This window comes from Triticum aestivum, chromosome 2D, assembly GCF_018294505.1.
Source record: "Triticum aestivum cultivar Chinese Spring chromosome 2D, IWGSC CS RefSeq v2.1, whole genome shotgun sequence".
Lineage (NCBI taxonomy): Eukaryota > Viridiplantae > Streptophyta > Magnoliopsida > Poales > Poaceae > Triticum > Triticum aestivum.
In genome coordinates, this window is record NC_057799.1 from 637987106 (window position 1) to 638002525 (window position 15420).

The 15420-nt window shown below is 51.7% G+C and overlaps 1 protein-coding gene and 1 long non-coding RNA gene across 2 annotated transcripts in view; one reads left to right on the forward strand and one right to left on the reverse strand.

Annotated features, from left to right (window-relative positions):
- Nucleotides 1-8105: 8105 nt before the first annotated feature.
- LOC123055217 (uncharacterized) overlaps nt 8106-15420 on the forward strand; it is a 9407-nt gene continuing 2092 nt past the window's right edge. The window contains exons 1-2 of the long non-coding RNA XR_006426551.1: nt 8106-8512; nt 8617-8677. This is a non-coding gene — a long non-coding RNA (uncharacterized lncRNA). The remainder of the gene's footprint in view (nt 8513-8616; nt 8678-15420) is intronic.
- Nucleotides 10320-12699, reverse strand: LOC123055216 (dof zinc finger protein DOF2.2-like). Its single transcript, XM_044479203.1, has one exon. The coding sequence runs from the start codon at nt 11402-11404 to the stop codon at nt 10727-10729; it is 678 nt and encodes a 225-aa protein (XP_044335138.1). The 5' UTR covers nt 11405-12699; the 3' UTR covers nt 10320-10726.

Here is a 15420-nt window from a genome sequence, read left to right on the forward strand (position 1 = left end):
CAACGATGGCGAGGAAGTGGTATGCCGTGTATGTAGGGCATGTTCCGGGTGTGTATAATGAGTGACCAAAGTGTCAGGCCCAAGTCTCTGACTTCTCCGGCAGAAGCCAGAAAGGGTTTGATAGCAGAGCGGAAGCCGAAGCTAGTTACTTGAGATTCATAGCACAACATAGGATTCAGAACCAGCGCCGCTGCAAAAACTACTACATAATACCGCTTTTGATCATTGTGATCGCTCTTATCTCGTATGTCATAATTTACGTAGATGATGAAACATGTGTCTACTGTGACAATGTAAGAGACATGTGATCATTAACTTGTATCGCTATTTCGAGATGATGATGAGTTTCGACATCATTTGTGTTCGATAATGATGATATGATGAGACTATGTTGTACCACTTCGATGATGATGATGAGACATTCCTTTTTCATATAGTTTCGGTGTATGTGTATGTTGTAATTGTATAAAAACTGTAAAACTATGAATACATCAAAAAAAAAACTAGCAGTAGCGTGGGGTTTTGGAATAGTAGCAGCGCTGCCTTACCAGTAGCGTTGGTTGTAGAGCCACGCTACTAGTATTAGCAGTAGCGATGGACAGAAGCGTGCTACTACTAGACATAGGTAGCAGTAGCGCTGGTTAGAACAAGCGCTACTGCTAAAAAATAGCTGTAACGCCGTAGCAGTAACGTGCCTGCCCGCGCTACTAAAAGCCAAAAACCAGCGCTACTGGTAAGGGTTTTCCTAGTAGTGATTAATTATATTGATTCAGGAGAATCATACAATAGAAAGACTACAGATGTTTATTTCGCCTCTAGAATTGCAGAAGGCCTTGATTTGGATTGCGAACCTAAGTCCATGGCAGAGCGCATGAAGCGCTCAGACTGGTCCAAATGGAAGGCATCAATTGAGGATGAATTGCACTCGCTCATAAAAAGAGGGGTATTTACTGCAATAATACCCACTCCTCGGCATGTGTTCCCTATGGGAGCAAAATGGGTTTTCGTTCGTAAGACGAATGAGAACAATGAGGTGGTGAGATATAAGGCGAGGCTTGTAGCACAGGGGTTCACGCAGAGACCCGACATCGATTATGATGAAACATATTCTCCTGTTATGAGTGGAACAACGTTCCGATATTTAATATCACTGGCAGTGAAAATGAATTTGTCTATCCAACTGATGGATGTTGTGACTGCATATTTATATGGGTCACTGGATTCGGATATTTATATGAAAGTTCCCGAGGGAATGAAGCTTCCGAATCCAAAGGCTAATCACAACATGTATTGCGTAAAGCTTCAGAAGTCATTATATGGCTTGAAGCAGTAGGGAAGAATGTGGTATAACCGACTGAGTATATTCCTTCTTCAGAAGGGTTACTCAAACAACAGTGATCGCCCACGTGTGTTTATTAAGAAATCTAAGAATGGATTTTGCATTATTTCTGTGTATGTGGATGATCTGAATATCATTGGGACTACACAAGAAATACATGAGGCAAGTAATCATCTTAAGACGGAGTTTGAGATGAAAGATCTGGGTAAGACTAAATTTTGTTTGGGCTTACAACTTGAACATCTTTCTTCAGGAATACTTGTTCATCAGTCTGCTTATATCCAAAAGATTCTTGAGAAATTTAATATGGATAAAGCATATCCATCGAAAACACCAATGGTTGCTAGATCTCTTGATAGAGATAAAGACCCATTTAGACCTAAGGGTGATGATGAAGAGGTATTAGGACCTGAGTTTCCTTATCTCGGTGCTATTGGAGCACTAATGTATCTAGCAAACTGCACCAGGCCTGATATATCATTTGCAGTAAACTTATTGGCTAGATTCAGTGCATCACCAACAAAGAGGAATTGGGTTGGTGTGAAGAACGTTTTCAGATATCTTCAAGGCACCAAAGATCTTGGTTTGTTCTATCGGAAAAATCAAGATAATACCATGGTGGGATATTGTGATGCTGGATACTTATCGGATCCCCATAATGCCAGATCACAGACTGGTTTTGTCTTCTTGAGTGGAGGTACGACCTTTTCTTGGAAGTCGACAAAACAAACTCTGGTGGCTACGTCCACGAATCATTGTGAAATTATTGCTTTGTTTGAAGCATCATGTGAATGTGCATGGCTTCGCAGAATGATTAACTTTATTGAAAGTTCAAGTGGAATTGGATCATTGGAATCACCCACTATTATCTATGAAGATAATGCTGCATGTATTACACAGATGCAAACAGGTTATATAAAGAGTAATATTACAAAGCATATTTCCCCTAAGTTATTTTATCCCCATGAGTTACAGCAGACCGGGGAGATAAATATTTTACAAACGAAGTCATGTGATAATCTTGCTGATTTGTTTACAAAGTCATTACCAAGTTCTTTATTTGAGAAGTACATTAATGGAATTGGTACGAAACGACTTCGAGATTTGCAAAGTTCAGGGGGAGTGTCTCCCTGAATGATAATCTGTTTGTGATCCTCGGATCTTTGACATTGCACTCTTTTCCTCATAAGTTTTTTCTAAATGGTTTCTTATAGAAGGTTTTTATTGAGGCAATAGTAATGCAGGCATTGTGATATGTCAGTTTCTCCTTATTTTCCCGCTGGATTTTTGTAAGGAGTTTTTGATGGCATATTATATATATCTCTTCATATTTTTCCTACAGGGTTTTTTTAGGGGACTGATCATAATGATGATGATCAAGATGTTTATGATGATGTTTACAAGAATAATTGAAGCAGAGATTAGGGGGAGTGTTAGGATTTAATTAATTAGTTCAATTAAATAGAATCTCTGTCTGTGGAACGGACAGTCCGTTTCGCTCCCGAACGATCGCATCCTATTAGCAACGGACTCATCATTCCAATCATGCCTATTGTAACCATCACGCCTGTGTGATGCGCCTCGCAATCAATCAATATCAGTGATTACTGTTCATTGCACTGTTCTTTTACATGAATGAATTGGCCGAACGCGAATGCTTCTCGCACACGAAACACGTACTCCTACGTGTGTAGGCAATCGGGTTTATCCGGCGGGCGCTACGAGGCAGCTAATATAGCCACGGGCAGTATCAGGAGTGAAAGGAAGGCTCAATAGAGAAATGGCATTGCACTTTCGGCAACGCAGGGACGTCAACCCTTGACTGGCTACAAAGCCGTGCAACCTTCCAATTCTCAGCTCCGTCAACCCCATCCGTGCGTACGCGCACAAAATAAATAATGCTGCATTGGATGCGGACCGATCGGAAGAGAATGTTCAGGCCGGTATGGCGTGCTTTACATACCAGCTCGCTTGCAACTTAGGTCAAATCTATATCTATATTTATATCTATATCTATATCTATATCTATACCTACTAATAAAGTAAGGTGCATTTCTTCTATTTCTTCATCCGTTCATCGTCGAAAATAATTTTTGTGTATCCGAGGTGGTACTAAATTTTTGTGCATCTACTAGAAAAGACAAACAGTTTCTTCAGATTTCCGCAATTGGGCCGGGCGCACTCCAGCCCAACAAAGCCAACCCAGTAATTATCCTGCCCATGCGTTAAAAAGACCTTATTTGCCGCACGCAGCGACAAAGAGTTGAAGGTACGCACAGGTCGTCCAAGATTGGGCTGGCCCGTTTCAACTAAATTTTTGTGCCTGTGTTTCGTTTTACCTTTCCCATTTTTTATTTTACTTGAAATAAAAATATACTATATATATTCAGAATTTAATTTTTTGTTCAAATATTCAAAAAATCAGCATTACAAAATTTTATTCCTGTTTTCGAAAATATTAGAAACTGAAAAAAACTGGTTTCGGAATTTCCTCAAAATTTTAAAAATGTTACCATATAAAAAATATTCTATTTTAGAATTTTTCGAGATTTATTTATAAAAATAATATTTTATAAAATGTTCCATATTAAAAAATATTCCTTTTATAGTGAAAAGTTCTCAAAAACAAAATAATGTTTGTGTCTAAGAAAACATTTGTAAAAATTGTTCTGAATGTTCTCCTTTCGAAAAAATCAATAATGTTGTGTTTTTTATAAAAGGTTGATGGTTTCAACATATTGTTTTTGAATTTCAATAACTATTCCAGTTTGTGTTTTTCCAAAATTTTATGGAATTTTCGAAAAATTAATGTTCACATTTTTTAAAACTGTCCGGACTTTCAAAAAAAATTAACATGAGCACTAAAATAATGAAAGAGAATAAACCGTCGTAATTAAGGGACATTCATGCCTGATTATGCTTGTGAAAGAGGATTTATGCGTTGTAATTAGTAATTCATTCTGTACACCGTCGTAGGAGAGTGGTCGAAGCAACCGTGTCCCGATGGTCGTCACACATCCATCAAATGTGGAGGCATGCACAACCCCGAGATGGAGGCGGGCGCAAAAGAAAAAGGCATGAGTTGGGTGCTCGCCACCATGCCTACCAGCCCCACCACTATCAAGATTTTATGGGCCAAACATGTCCAGTGAGAAGATCGCAACTCCTTGCTCTGTCACCTACCGTTGTGGAGACCGTTCTTTTGGACACAATCGATTATCTTTTCCGTTGCTTGTCGTAAACAAAATATCTCTCCCGTTGCAACGCACGGGCATATGTGCTAGTTCTTCTTAAAATCTTAAGGTCAAATTGGTCACGGTCCAAAAAAATGAATTAAGACGGGCATTAAGTATCGGTCCTCTACAGGCGACGGAGAAAATAAAATGGTTAGAGCATCTCCAGCCGCGGCCCCGACAGGCCCCCAGGCCATTTTTTAGCACCGACGCCCAAAAAACGGCCCAGTCGCGCCCTCACGAGCCTATTTTTCGTCGGTTTGGGCCGAAATTGGCGCCGGCGGACCCAGCCCGAACCCGGCGCTGGGGGCGCCCGGGAAACTGAATTTGGCACGAACGGGAATGGGCCCGCCGAGTCAGCGACACGCTGCTTCGTCGTCCTCATCGCCTCGATTCCCGCGGGAATCAATGCCAATGCTGCCGCGCTGCCGCCCCGGCCAGCCTCCCATTGATGCCTCACGGGCGGCGCAGTGAACGCGCCGCGACGCACGTCCCTCCCGCTCCCGCCACGCGGCACCCGGCGAGCAGGTTCTCACCGCCCATCTTCGGCTATAAAAGCCGGCCTCCCCGCCGGTGAACGCCACAACTCGTCCTTGCTCTCGCCCCTCTCGCCACCGTAGCCCCTCTCTCCCACTTCCCAGGCCGACGAGCAAATGGCCGAGCGTTACCCAGGCGACGGCAGCGAACGGCTTCGGCCGACGCCATTTGCGCGAGGACGAGGCACGCCTCCTCTACGAGGCCGACTACCCGGCGCCCCCGGACATGCGGGTGCCGGGCTCATGGAAGCTGAGCGTCGGCGGCGTCCTAGTACCCCCAGCGCCCACCGGTGCTGAAGGGCGCGCCGAGATAGCGAACATTCGTTCGTCGCTATCCGAGCCGCAGCGGAACGAGACGAGGTACGTCGTCGACAGCCACAACCCGTGGACCATGTATTTCGAGTGCTGCCACGCCGACCAGGTCGCCTCCACAAACGGCATCATCCCCCGCGGCCGCCTCAACACCGATGGGCGGCGCAAATGGTGGGGCGTGCTCGGCCGCACCCTCGAGGCCGTCCTCGACCACATCGAGACCGGCAACACGCCGCGCCTCGAGTACCTGGTGCCCCCGTCCTTCTCTCATCGCCGCGGTAGTTCATGGACGCCGCGGCGAATGGAGATGGCGACCTCCTCGTCGTCGGGGTCCGGTTCGCTTTCCTCCGGGTCGCCGGCACTTCGCCCCGTCAAGCCGGAGCATCAGGAGACGCCGCTTGAGCGCCGCACCCGCAGCGGCGCCCTCGTCATCAACGAGGGCGGCCGCCCCTTCCCTCGTTCTCTCCGCCTCGTCCGGCCGAAGAACGAGCCGGGGCTGCTCCCCGTGAAGCCGGAGCACGCGGAGATGGCCGCGCCGACGATGAGACCGCCCTCAAGTGGGCCAACACGGACTACGTCCGCGAGCAGATGGAGCGGCAGCGCCCCGCCTACGACGAGATAAAGGCCCGGCGCCGCGGACGTGACGAGGGCAGCATCGTCGTTCTCGACAGCAACGATGAGGACGCGCCCGGGCCGCCAACACCCCGCGCGTCGGCGACCCTGGTCAGGGGTGCAGCAGGGACGGCGGTGGCTCCGGCGGGATGCAGGGCGGCGGCGACGACGATGACGACAACGACAGCGGCGGCTACTACACCCGGTTCTACAGGCTCCTCGGCATGTAGAAGGCAGGCGGCGGCAGCGGCGTAGTAGGCGTAGTTTGTTTTCTGTTTTTTGTACAAATTTGAATGAAATCGCCAAGTTTGTGCCAAATTTGAATGAAATCGTCGAGTTAGCGCCGATTTGGGGGCGACCTGGGGGCGCCGACTGGGAACACAATCGCCCCCACGCTGAAAGTAAATGCCAGTTCGGCCCCAGACGGCGCTTTTTCGGCATCCTGGGGGACCAAACGGTTGGAGATGCTCTTACACTGCCTCACCCGTATGGTTGCCGGTACCCCCTCCCCACCCCCACCCCCCATGTGTCGGCGGGGGGATCCCGTCCTTTCTTTAGGTAGTTTCTGTGCGTTGGTCGGGATGATAAAGCGGCGGCGGCCTCTCAGAGTTGGAATAATGTCTTTACCATCATATTCCTGCTAGGGTGGTGCGCTTAGGACCGGCGGAGAGCATGCGCCGGTTGTTCGATCCATTTCGCTCTAACCACAATGAATTCAGATGATGCAATGTATTTTTTGGATGAAAAGGCTCACGTTCGGAATGGAACCACAAGTGAGATAATGGAACATATAAAGCTCGCTAGACTACCCGCCTAGCGAGAGCACTTGTGAGCACTAAGTCTTCCTGGTCGTGCGATCAATTTACTGTGGTACGGCTTTTACCTCTGGCGATCGTTGGGCCGTTCAACCATGTTGCACGTTCTCAGTTCCATCGTGGGTCAATGACGGGTGGGACAAGTTGAGCGAGAAAATGAAGTGGATTTGCTAACGATTCTGCGTGAGAAAGAACGCGACGTGCGAGCGTGGGATGAAAACCTAGCCACCAATCCGTTCCCTCCTCGAGCCCCGCGCCCCGCCCCTCTTACCAGGCCTCTCTCTCCTCCTCCCAGGCACTCCACCTTTGCCGTGCCTCTCCTCACCCCCCTCGCTTCTCTCTTCTGCCAGCGCGTGGTCGCCGCTACCTTTCCTCTAGCCGCCCCGCTGACCATCTCTCTGCCACTTTCATCTCTTCCCTGCGAGACATCGCCTCCCACGTTCTTGATCCGATGTCGCTGTGCGTGGTGGTTTCGGACCAGGCAGGTTGTAGGCTGGGGGAGCAGGGGCGGCATGGTTCTTGTGATGGGTGTGAAGGGGTAGGGGAGGCTTAGGAGGACAGTCATGGGGAAGGCGCTTTGAGGCCGGACCTCCAGTGGCGCTCGGGGTGCCGGTGGAGTACAGCCGGCCATCGGTACCGACCGCTGCTTGTCGGTCGTTGTCCCTAATCTCCAATCTAGGTTGCTCATCTTTGGCCTTGCTACTTCCTCCAGTTTGTGCTTTTTGATTTCACGGGTTGTTTGATAATCCGAATTTGATTTCTTGAATTATTTCTTTCTAAACAAGATGTATACAGATCTGACAAAGAAGAGGAGAGGAAGGAACTTGAGGAAGAGTTAAGAACAATGTGAAGTCTCTCTCTCTCTCTCTCTCTCTCTCTCTCTCTCTCTCTCTCGGATTTGCCTAGGAGGACTGAACTGAGATGGGCATGGCACTGATGCAATTCATCGGTGCTCTCCCCTCCTCTTTGCTTTCAAAGGAAGATCCCACGACCTCACACATGTTCACTAAGTCTTCCTGGTCGTGCGATCAATTTACTGTGGTATGGCTTTTACCGCTGGCGATCGTTGGGCCGTTCAACCATGTTGCACGTTCTCAGTTCCATCGTGGGTCAGTGACGGGTGGGACAAGTTGAGCGAGAAAATGAAGTGGATTTGCTTTCGATTCTGCGTGAGAGAAAGAACGCGACGTGCGGGCATGGGATGAAAACCTAGCCACCAATCCATTCCCTCCTCGAGACCCGCGCCTCACCCCTCTTCCCAGGCCTCTCTCTCCTCCTCCCAGGCACTCCACCTCTGCCGTGCCCCTCCTCATCCCCGTCACTTCTCTCCTCTGCCAGCGCGTGGTCGCCGCTGCCTTTCCTCTAGCCGCCCCACCGACCATCTCTCTGCCACTTCCTCTCTTCCCCGCGACACATCGCCTCCCCACATTCTTGATACGGCGTCGGTGTGCGTGGTGGTTTCGGACTAGGCAGGTTGTGGGCTGGGAGAGCAGGGGCGGCATGGTTCTTGTGATGGGTGTGAAGGGGTAGGGGAGGCTTAGGAGGACGATCATGGGAAGGCGCTTTGAGGCGGACCTCTAGTAGCGCTCGGGGCGCCGGTGGAGTGCAGCCGGCCATCGCTACCGACCGCTGCTTGTCGGTCGTTGTCCCTCATCTCCAATCTAGGTTGCTCATCTTTGGCCTTGCTACTTCCTCCAGTTTGTGCTTTTTGATTTCACGGGTTGTTTGATAATCTGAATCTGATTTCTTGAATTTTTTTTCTAAACAAGATGTATACAGATCTGACGAAGAAGAGGAGAGGAAGGAACTTGAGGAAGAGTTAAGAACAAGGTGTACTCTCTCTCTCTCTCTCTCTCTCTCTCTCTCTCTCTCGGATTTGCCTAGGAGGACTGAACTGAGATGGGCATGGCACTGATGCAATTCATCGGTGCTCTCCCCTCCTCTTTGCTTTCAAAGGAAGATCCCACGACCTCACACATGTTCACTAAGTCTTCCTGGTCGTGCGATCAATTTACTGTGGTATGGCTTTTACCGCTGGCGATCGTTGGGCCGTTCAACCATGTTGCACGTTCTCAGTTCCATCGTGGGTCAATGACGGGTGGGACAAGTTGAGCGAGAAAATGAAGTGGATTTGCTTTCGATTCTGCGTGAGAGAAAGAACGCGACGTGCGGGCATGGGATGAAAACCTAGCCACCAATCCATTCCCTCCTCGAGACCCGCGCCTCGCCCCTCTTCCCAGGCCTCTCTCTCCTCCTCCCAGGCACTCCACCTCTGCCGTGCCCCTCCTCATCCCCGTCACTTCTCTCCTCTGCCAGCGCGTGGTCGCCGCTGCCTTTCCTCTAGCCGCCCCACCGACCATCTCTCTGCCACTTCCTCTCTTCCCCGCGAGACATCGCCTCCCCACGTTCTTGATCCGACGTCGCTGTGCGTGGTGGTTTCGGAGCAGGCAGGTTGCGGGCTGGGAGAGCAGGGGTGGCATGGTTCTTGTAATGGGTGTGAAGGGGTAGGGGAGGCTTAGGAGGACGGTCATGGGGAAGGCGTAGACTTAATCTCGCAGATGACATGGAAACATGCAGATCGATTACTCGCTTTCGGGAGCAATTATTGTGCTAAGAAGGCACAATCTATTTCAGCAATTAAGGGCCGCTGTACATGCTTGCTTAAAATGTATGCCCTATATTATGAAACTATCATGTAAATATTTAATCTGCAACAACAATGCCATCAAGACATTCAAGCAAAACTTAAAAGATCTAATGACGCGGTCGTGGACGCCGCTGCTTTCCATGAGCTAGGGGACGCGGCCAGCGGGAGGCGGATATTGACATACAAATAGGCATCGGCATTGGGCACGCCGCACCAGCTGATAGCAGCGGCCTAGACTTCGAGCTAGGTGGCTGGAAGCGCAGGTCTGGATGGCGTGACCATCTTTCCAGTAGGATGATGTGGGATATGACTGAGAGAGAAGAATAGAAGGCCGCGCTCGATTGTGCCGGGAGTTGGCCTAGCCCGATATTTTGGGTGATAGTTTTCACACAAAAATCCATAGCAAGAGGGGCAGCAGGATGGCAGAGTAGAGAAATTTGGACATGGCAAGCAACCACCGCCATCTCTCCCTCTTCGACGACCGACCTGCACGGTCATATCTAGAAAGAGATACCGGGGCAAGCTCAAAGGCAAATCCGATCTGCTGAGATCCCCTAACTACAACCATGGCTATACAACAGGAGGGACCCTTACCCGCCCCACTCGACTCCGGCGGTCGCCGGAAAAGGGAGGCGAGGGGCTGGCGGCGAGGAATTTGGCAGGGTTCTCGAAGCCTCGTTTGTTTCGTCGTGAGGGGAGGAGAAACGTCCCAAATACTTTTCTTCTCACGATGAAACGTCTAGAATACTGGCTTGTGTTTCCAAAGCCTTTCCCAAAGTTCTGTCCGATGCGGGGGGTGTTTTTGCAAAAGTGTGAGTCATGTCATTAGAGGACAACTCATCTCAATCTCAGCCATACATTTTAGATCGAACGGTACATGTTGCGAAGGCAAGAACATCATCATCACCAACTGACATTTTATAGGAGTAGATACTTCTCCTATAAAGGGAGTAGATACTTCTACTCCTATAAAGGGAAATGAAGGGAGCACTTAACAGCTAGCATGGATACTCATGCGTTTGCTAGCTAGGAGTATATCCATACATGCAACTATAACCTGAAATGGATCGAGCTATGTAATCAGACAACTATTGTGGTCAAAGATGTCTGATTGGTCACAGACACAGTGCAGACTGGTAAAGAGACGCAACTAGCTGATCGATCGAGGCTGCGATGATAAAACAGGAGCCTCGAACGCGCCGGCGACACGCTGACCGACATGACGACGCCGATCAGTTTCCGGCCGCCAGAGGCCAGGTGAGCTCGAGGCCGCCGAAGTCATCCCATGCGCCGGTGGGGGCGAGCGCGCCGTCGCAGCCACCCCAAGGCGCCCCGAGCCCGTCATAGAGGTGGTCCGTGGCCGTCGGCGTGGTCCACGGGAACCCGGCGAGCCCGAGGTCGAACTGTGGCAGGAAGATGGGGCCGCCGTCGGTGAGGAACGGGAAGACCGGGAGCGGGGGAAGCGTGTCCTGCTGTTCCGGCTGCGGCGGTGGTGGCGAGTCGGAGGAGGGCGTGTGGGGCTCGGCGGAGGACCTGCGGCGCTTGCCGCTGCCGGAGCGGCGGCGGCACGCGCCTCCGACGGGGACCTTGCGGAGCGTGCCGCCGTGCGTCCAGTAGCGGCGGCAGGCGCGGCAGTAGTGGCGCGGCTGCGCCGTGCTGTAGTTGTTGTAGTAGCAGAACTTGGTGTCGGTGGAGCTGCACCGCGGGCACTCCAGCTTCGGCTGCTGCTGCTGGCTATGGCCGTGGTCGTTCTTCTTGCTCGCCGCTCCCTTCTGGTCACCTCCTTGCTGGCCGGATTGAGATAGAGTGAGCAGTGAGCAGAGACTGACCTGCGCGAGAGGCTGCTCTTGCTCAGCAGCGTCGGGGGCGGAGTCGGCGGCGGGGAGGAGCGAGGCGGAAGCTGAAGCCATCCTTTGGCGTGCGGGCGGAGCAGCTCATGCCGTGGCCGACCCGGCCGGCTTATTAAAACGAGCTGCGGGCGCGCGTGGTGATCACCAGCTAGCGAGCGCTAACCAAGCTAACCGTAGCTAGGCAAGTACTCCCTCCGTTCGGAATTACTTGTCTTAAAAATAAATGTATCTATAATTAAAATAGTTCTAGTACTTCTAGATACATTCATTTTTAGTAATTTCGAACGGAGGGAGTAGCTTGGAGAGGGAGGAGAGAGTGAGACGTAGCGGTTAGTGTGAGCTGGACCGATGGGCGGCGGCGGCGGCAATCAGATGATGGATCGGGCGACGGGAGCGGTTGGTCGTGGCCTACTAGTGGTAACCTATGCGAGGCCGTGTGCCTATGGGTGTCCTATATATAGAAGCCGGCGCGGCGGCGGGCCCGCGTGTGACTCGGCATGGACGTACGGCGGCAGCACCAGATGCTCTCCTTGCGCCCGAAGGCAGCTTCCTCCACCGTGCACGGTGCACCCGGCCGTGTCGGCGTCAGCGTCGCGTTCTATATATGTCTGTCACGGGGCACCGGCGACGCAGACCCGACGCGCGCGGCCATGCCTCTTGGTACGATCAGGACCGGTCAGTTTACCGAGGAAACCGAACGGCAGTCAGTCGGGGTGTCCATGGTGTGGTGTGCAGAGGAGATTGGAGAGTTCTGGGTCCGTCCTCGGCCGGATGGAATCTTGCAAGTTGCCGCTGGTGGAGTACGAATACAGTCCAGACAGACTTGCACGCGCGGCACTGTGATGGACGTGTAACCCGACCCAACTGTGCTGTACGTGTACGTGATCGGCGAGTCGGCATCGTCGCATCGGCATCTTGCGTCGCCGCCGCTGGGCCAGGCCGCAGACGGCCGCGCCGGCCGGACGCCGACTCAAGCAACCAGTGTGTTTTGCGTGCGTGACAACGTTAGCCGGCGGGGGCGGGTCGGCGTTAATGGGGACGGACGGACGGACTCGAGCGCCGGGCAATCGTCGTGTGCTGGTCACGTCAGGGTGACGCGGCGCGGGCCCGGCGGAGGTTGGCGAGCTAGGTGAGAGGACAAGGAGGGACATGGTCGGTGCCGCTTTTTCCACGGGACGGGGCCACACGCAGCCTGCGACGGCGACGGCGCTGTCACAGTCGTGGGTTTTGTCTGTCGTCCCGGGTGACGGGGCGAACTTAATTTCTGCGCTCGCTCGTGGGTGGCCGACGTACGGTAGCCGCAGAGGGCCGCCGGCGCGGTTCCGCGTCTGTCTTCGACGGATCCATGCCATACCATACGGTGGCCTCCTCTGCTGCGAGAGGCGACTCTGCCCGATCGGCGTTGTCAAGACTCGAGAACCAAGTCCTATTTACCGTGGAGATTGGCATAATGCTTCCGGATCGATCGGTTAGCACGTCCCTTATATCGCGTCGAACTGTAAAATAACCGACGGTTTACAGTTTTGTGTGGGAAAAGCGACCCGAACAGATACCTTAAACGTCCCCGGCCATTAAATTTTTCTGAGGGGCACGGTAAATTGTCCCCCCGCCCCCGACCCGTGAAAACACAAGTTTTCCCTACCCCGTCGGCTGTATCATGGAAAAGCAGTTGACGGGAGGGACATTTCAGCCCGTGCGTGTTCGCCTCGCCCATTCCGCAGCCACCTGCCCGTCGCCTTCGATTCCGACCATATATATCCGACGGCGGAAACACACCGCCGAGCCTCTGCAGACGCGGATCCACCGCACCACTTCGCTAGTGCCCCGGATCCGCTGCGCCCAGCCGACCTCGGGTCGCCGCCGCCCCAGATCGACCGCCGCCGAGTCGCCGTCTGCCACGGATCCATCGGTGAGTCCTTTTCTGCCCCTTCAAGTTAGATTTAGCGAACAATTTTCGTTCATGCGAGCTCCGTTGCGTTATGTAGAAGGATTTGAGCCCTTCCGAGGAATTTTTGCTCGAGGATTCGTCCTCGTTCGATGACTCGGACATAGAGTCGCTGCTCGAGAACAATCGGCAGCAGATGATGGTGGTGGTCCTCGCCGTGAAGGAGCTTGAGGATAGGGACAGAAAGAGACGCTGAGGATCGACCGTTGCCATCTTTGCATCCCTCGCAACTGCCATCTCGGGAACATGATATTGATGCAAGACTACTTCGCGGCGTCACCTACGTGTCGCACCTCTTCTGGAGAAGGTGTCAGATGAGCCAACCCCTCTTCGTAAAAATAGTAGAAGCTCACGAGGCCAATTCTTGATTTTTTACCCAAAGGAGAAACGTCGCGGGCTTGAAGGGTTTTAGCGCATATCAAAACATCTCGGCAACTATGTGAGTGATTGCATATGGTATTCCGGCTGACTATGCCGACGAATATCCACCACCACCAACTTCAGCATGATCTCACTGAGCACAATGGGCAAAGGCTTGGGCAGTAATAAAACCTGCCATTTTTACATTCATTTAACTTAATTCATGTGTGGTTTGTATCATTGTTGTATTCGGAACAATTCTTGTATTGAATTATAAGTTTAATTCTTAGATTTGAATAATTATTGTAATTTAGATCATTATTGTATTGTAATATTCAGATTTCAATTTATATTGAATTCATATTTCTATGTAATATGACACATGTGTCAAATTGAGAAAAAACCACGTGTTTTGAGGGCTGGCGCGGGCTGCGGCCGAACATATTGCTGAAGGCCGAACAGTAAAACAAAATATTCGTAGCCTTGCGGGGTCTGTTCGGCCGCAGCCCGCGCTAGCCCTCAAAACACGTTTTCTGCGGCCCTTATAGTCACTTTAAAGGTCCTCGCTATAAGGGGTCTGCTAGAGATGCTCTTACCGGCAGAAAAAACAAATTCTGTTAATTTGGACGATTTTTTCCCATTGAAAACTTTCTGATATCATCTATTTTCATCGGAAAGGATGCCCAATTAGTTTTTTATGACCCAATCGGCTCCTTTACACCCGAGCTGACACATATATGGGATGGACCGGACACGTCCGTCATGTCAGCCCAATCCACATTGGCCCGCACCGACCAGTCTCGTCCCAATCAAGAAACCACAAACAGACCAAACTCTATCTCACTCCCCCACTCTTCCTTCCGCGCCCCCATCAATTCCCCTCCTCTACAATGTCGAGCACCGGCAGCGGCAACGGCAACGAGGATGGCCCCATCAACTGGTACATCCTCGTTTGTGAGGCGGAGGCGGACGTCGACGAGGAGCTCGCCCTCACATCGCACTACAACGGTCACGGAGGGGCAGGGGCGGTAGCTCGAGCACCGCTCCGACCCATGTCGCCCGGCAACGCAGTGTGGACGCCAACACCGGCCCGTCGCGCACAGTGCGCTTCACTGGTTCAACTCCTCCGGATGGTGCTCTGCACAATCACCGGTGTGTGCTCGTGCCTGCACCACCGTGGATGTGGACGCTACGAAAGGTAGCGGGCAAGGAAGAGGGCAGCAGCGGTGGAGGATGTTCTTTCCTCCCGCCGGGTCCGCATCCAGCCAACGGTTGACGTAGAAGAGGAGCTCCTCGTGGAGGTTCTCCGCTGCAAGAACGCCAAGGCTCCCTGGCTCGGCATCGAGCAGTCAGAGCTTGAAGCTGCACAGAAGGTGACGACCGAAGCAAAGGCCGCCGGGCTGGCGAAGCAATAGGCGCACGCCGCCCGTCGGATGGCCGACCTAATCTCCTCCTCTGATGACTCCGACGTCTCCAGCGGCTCTAATCACTCTGAAGATGCCTCTCCTGCTGCCGACGCCTACACGGAGGCCTACGGTCTCACCGACGACCGCAAGGGGAAGGGCCCGACATGAAAACCACGATTTCCGACGCCCTTGTCCGTCGCCGTTTTCAGTTTTAGTTGATTTCTAGTTTTGTGTCTGTTTGATCCAATATCTACTTTGATCCGAAAAACTGTGAATCTATGCACTTATGGTGATCTATGTCCATTTGATCCTATGTTTATGTACATACTCTCTCATGTTGCATGTATAGCATTTTTTTTTGGTGG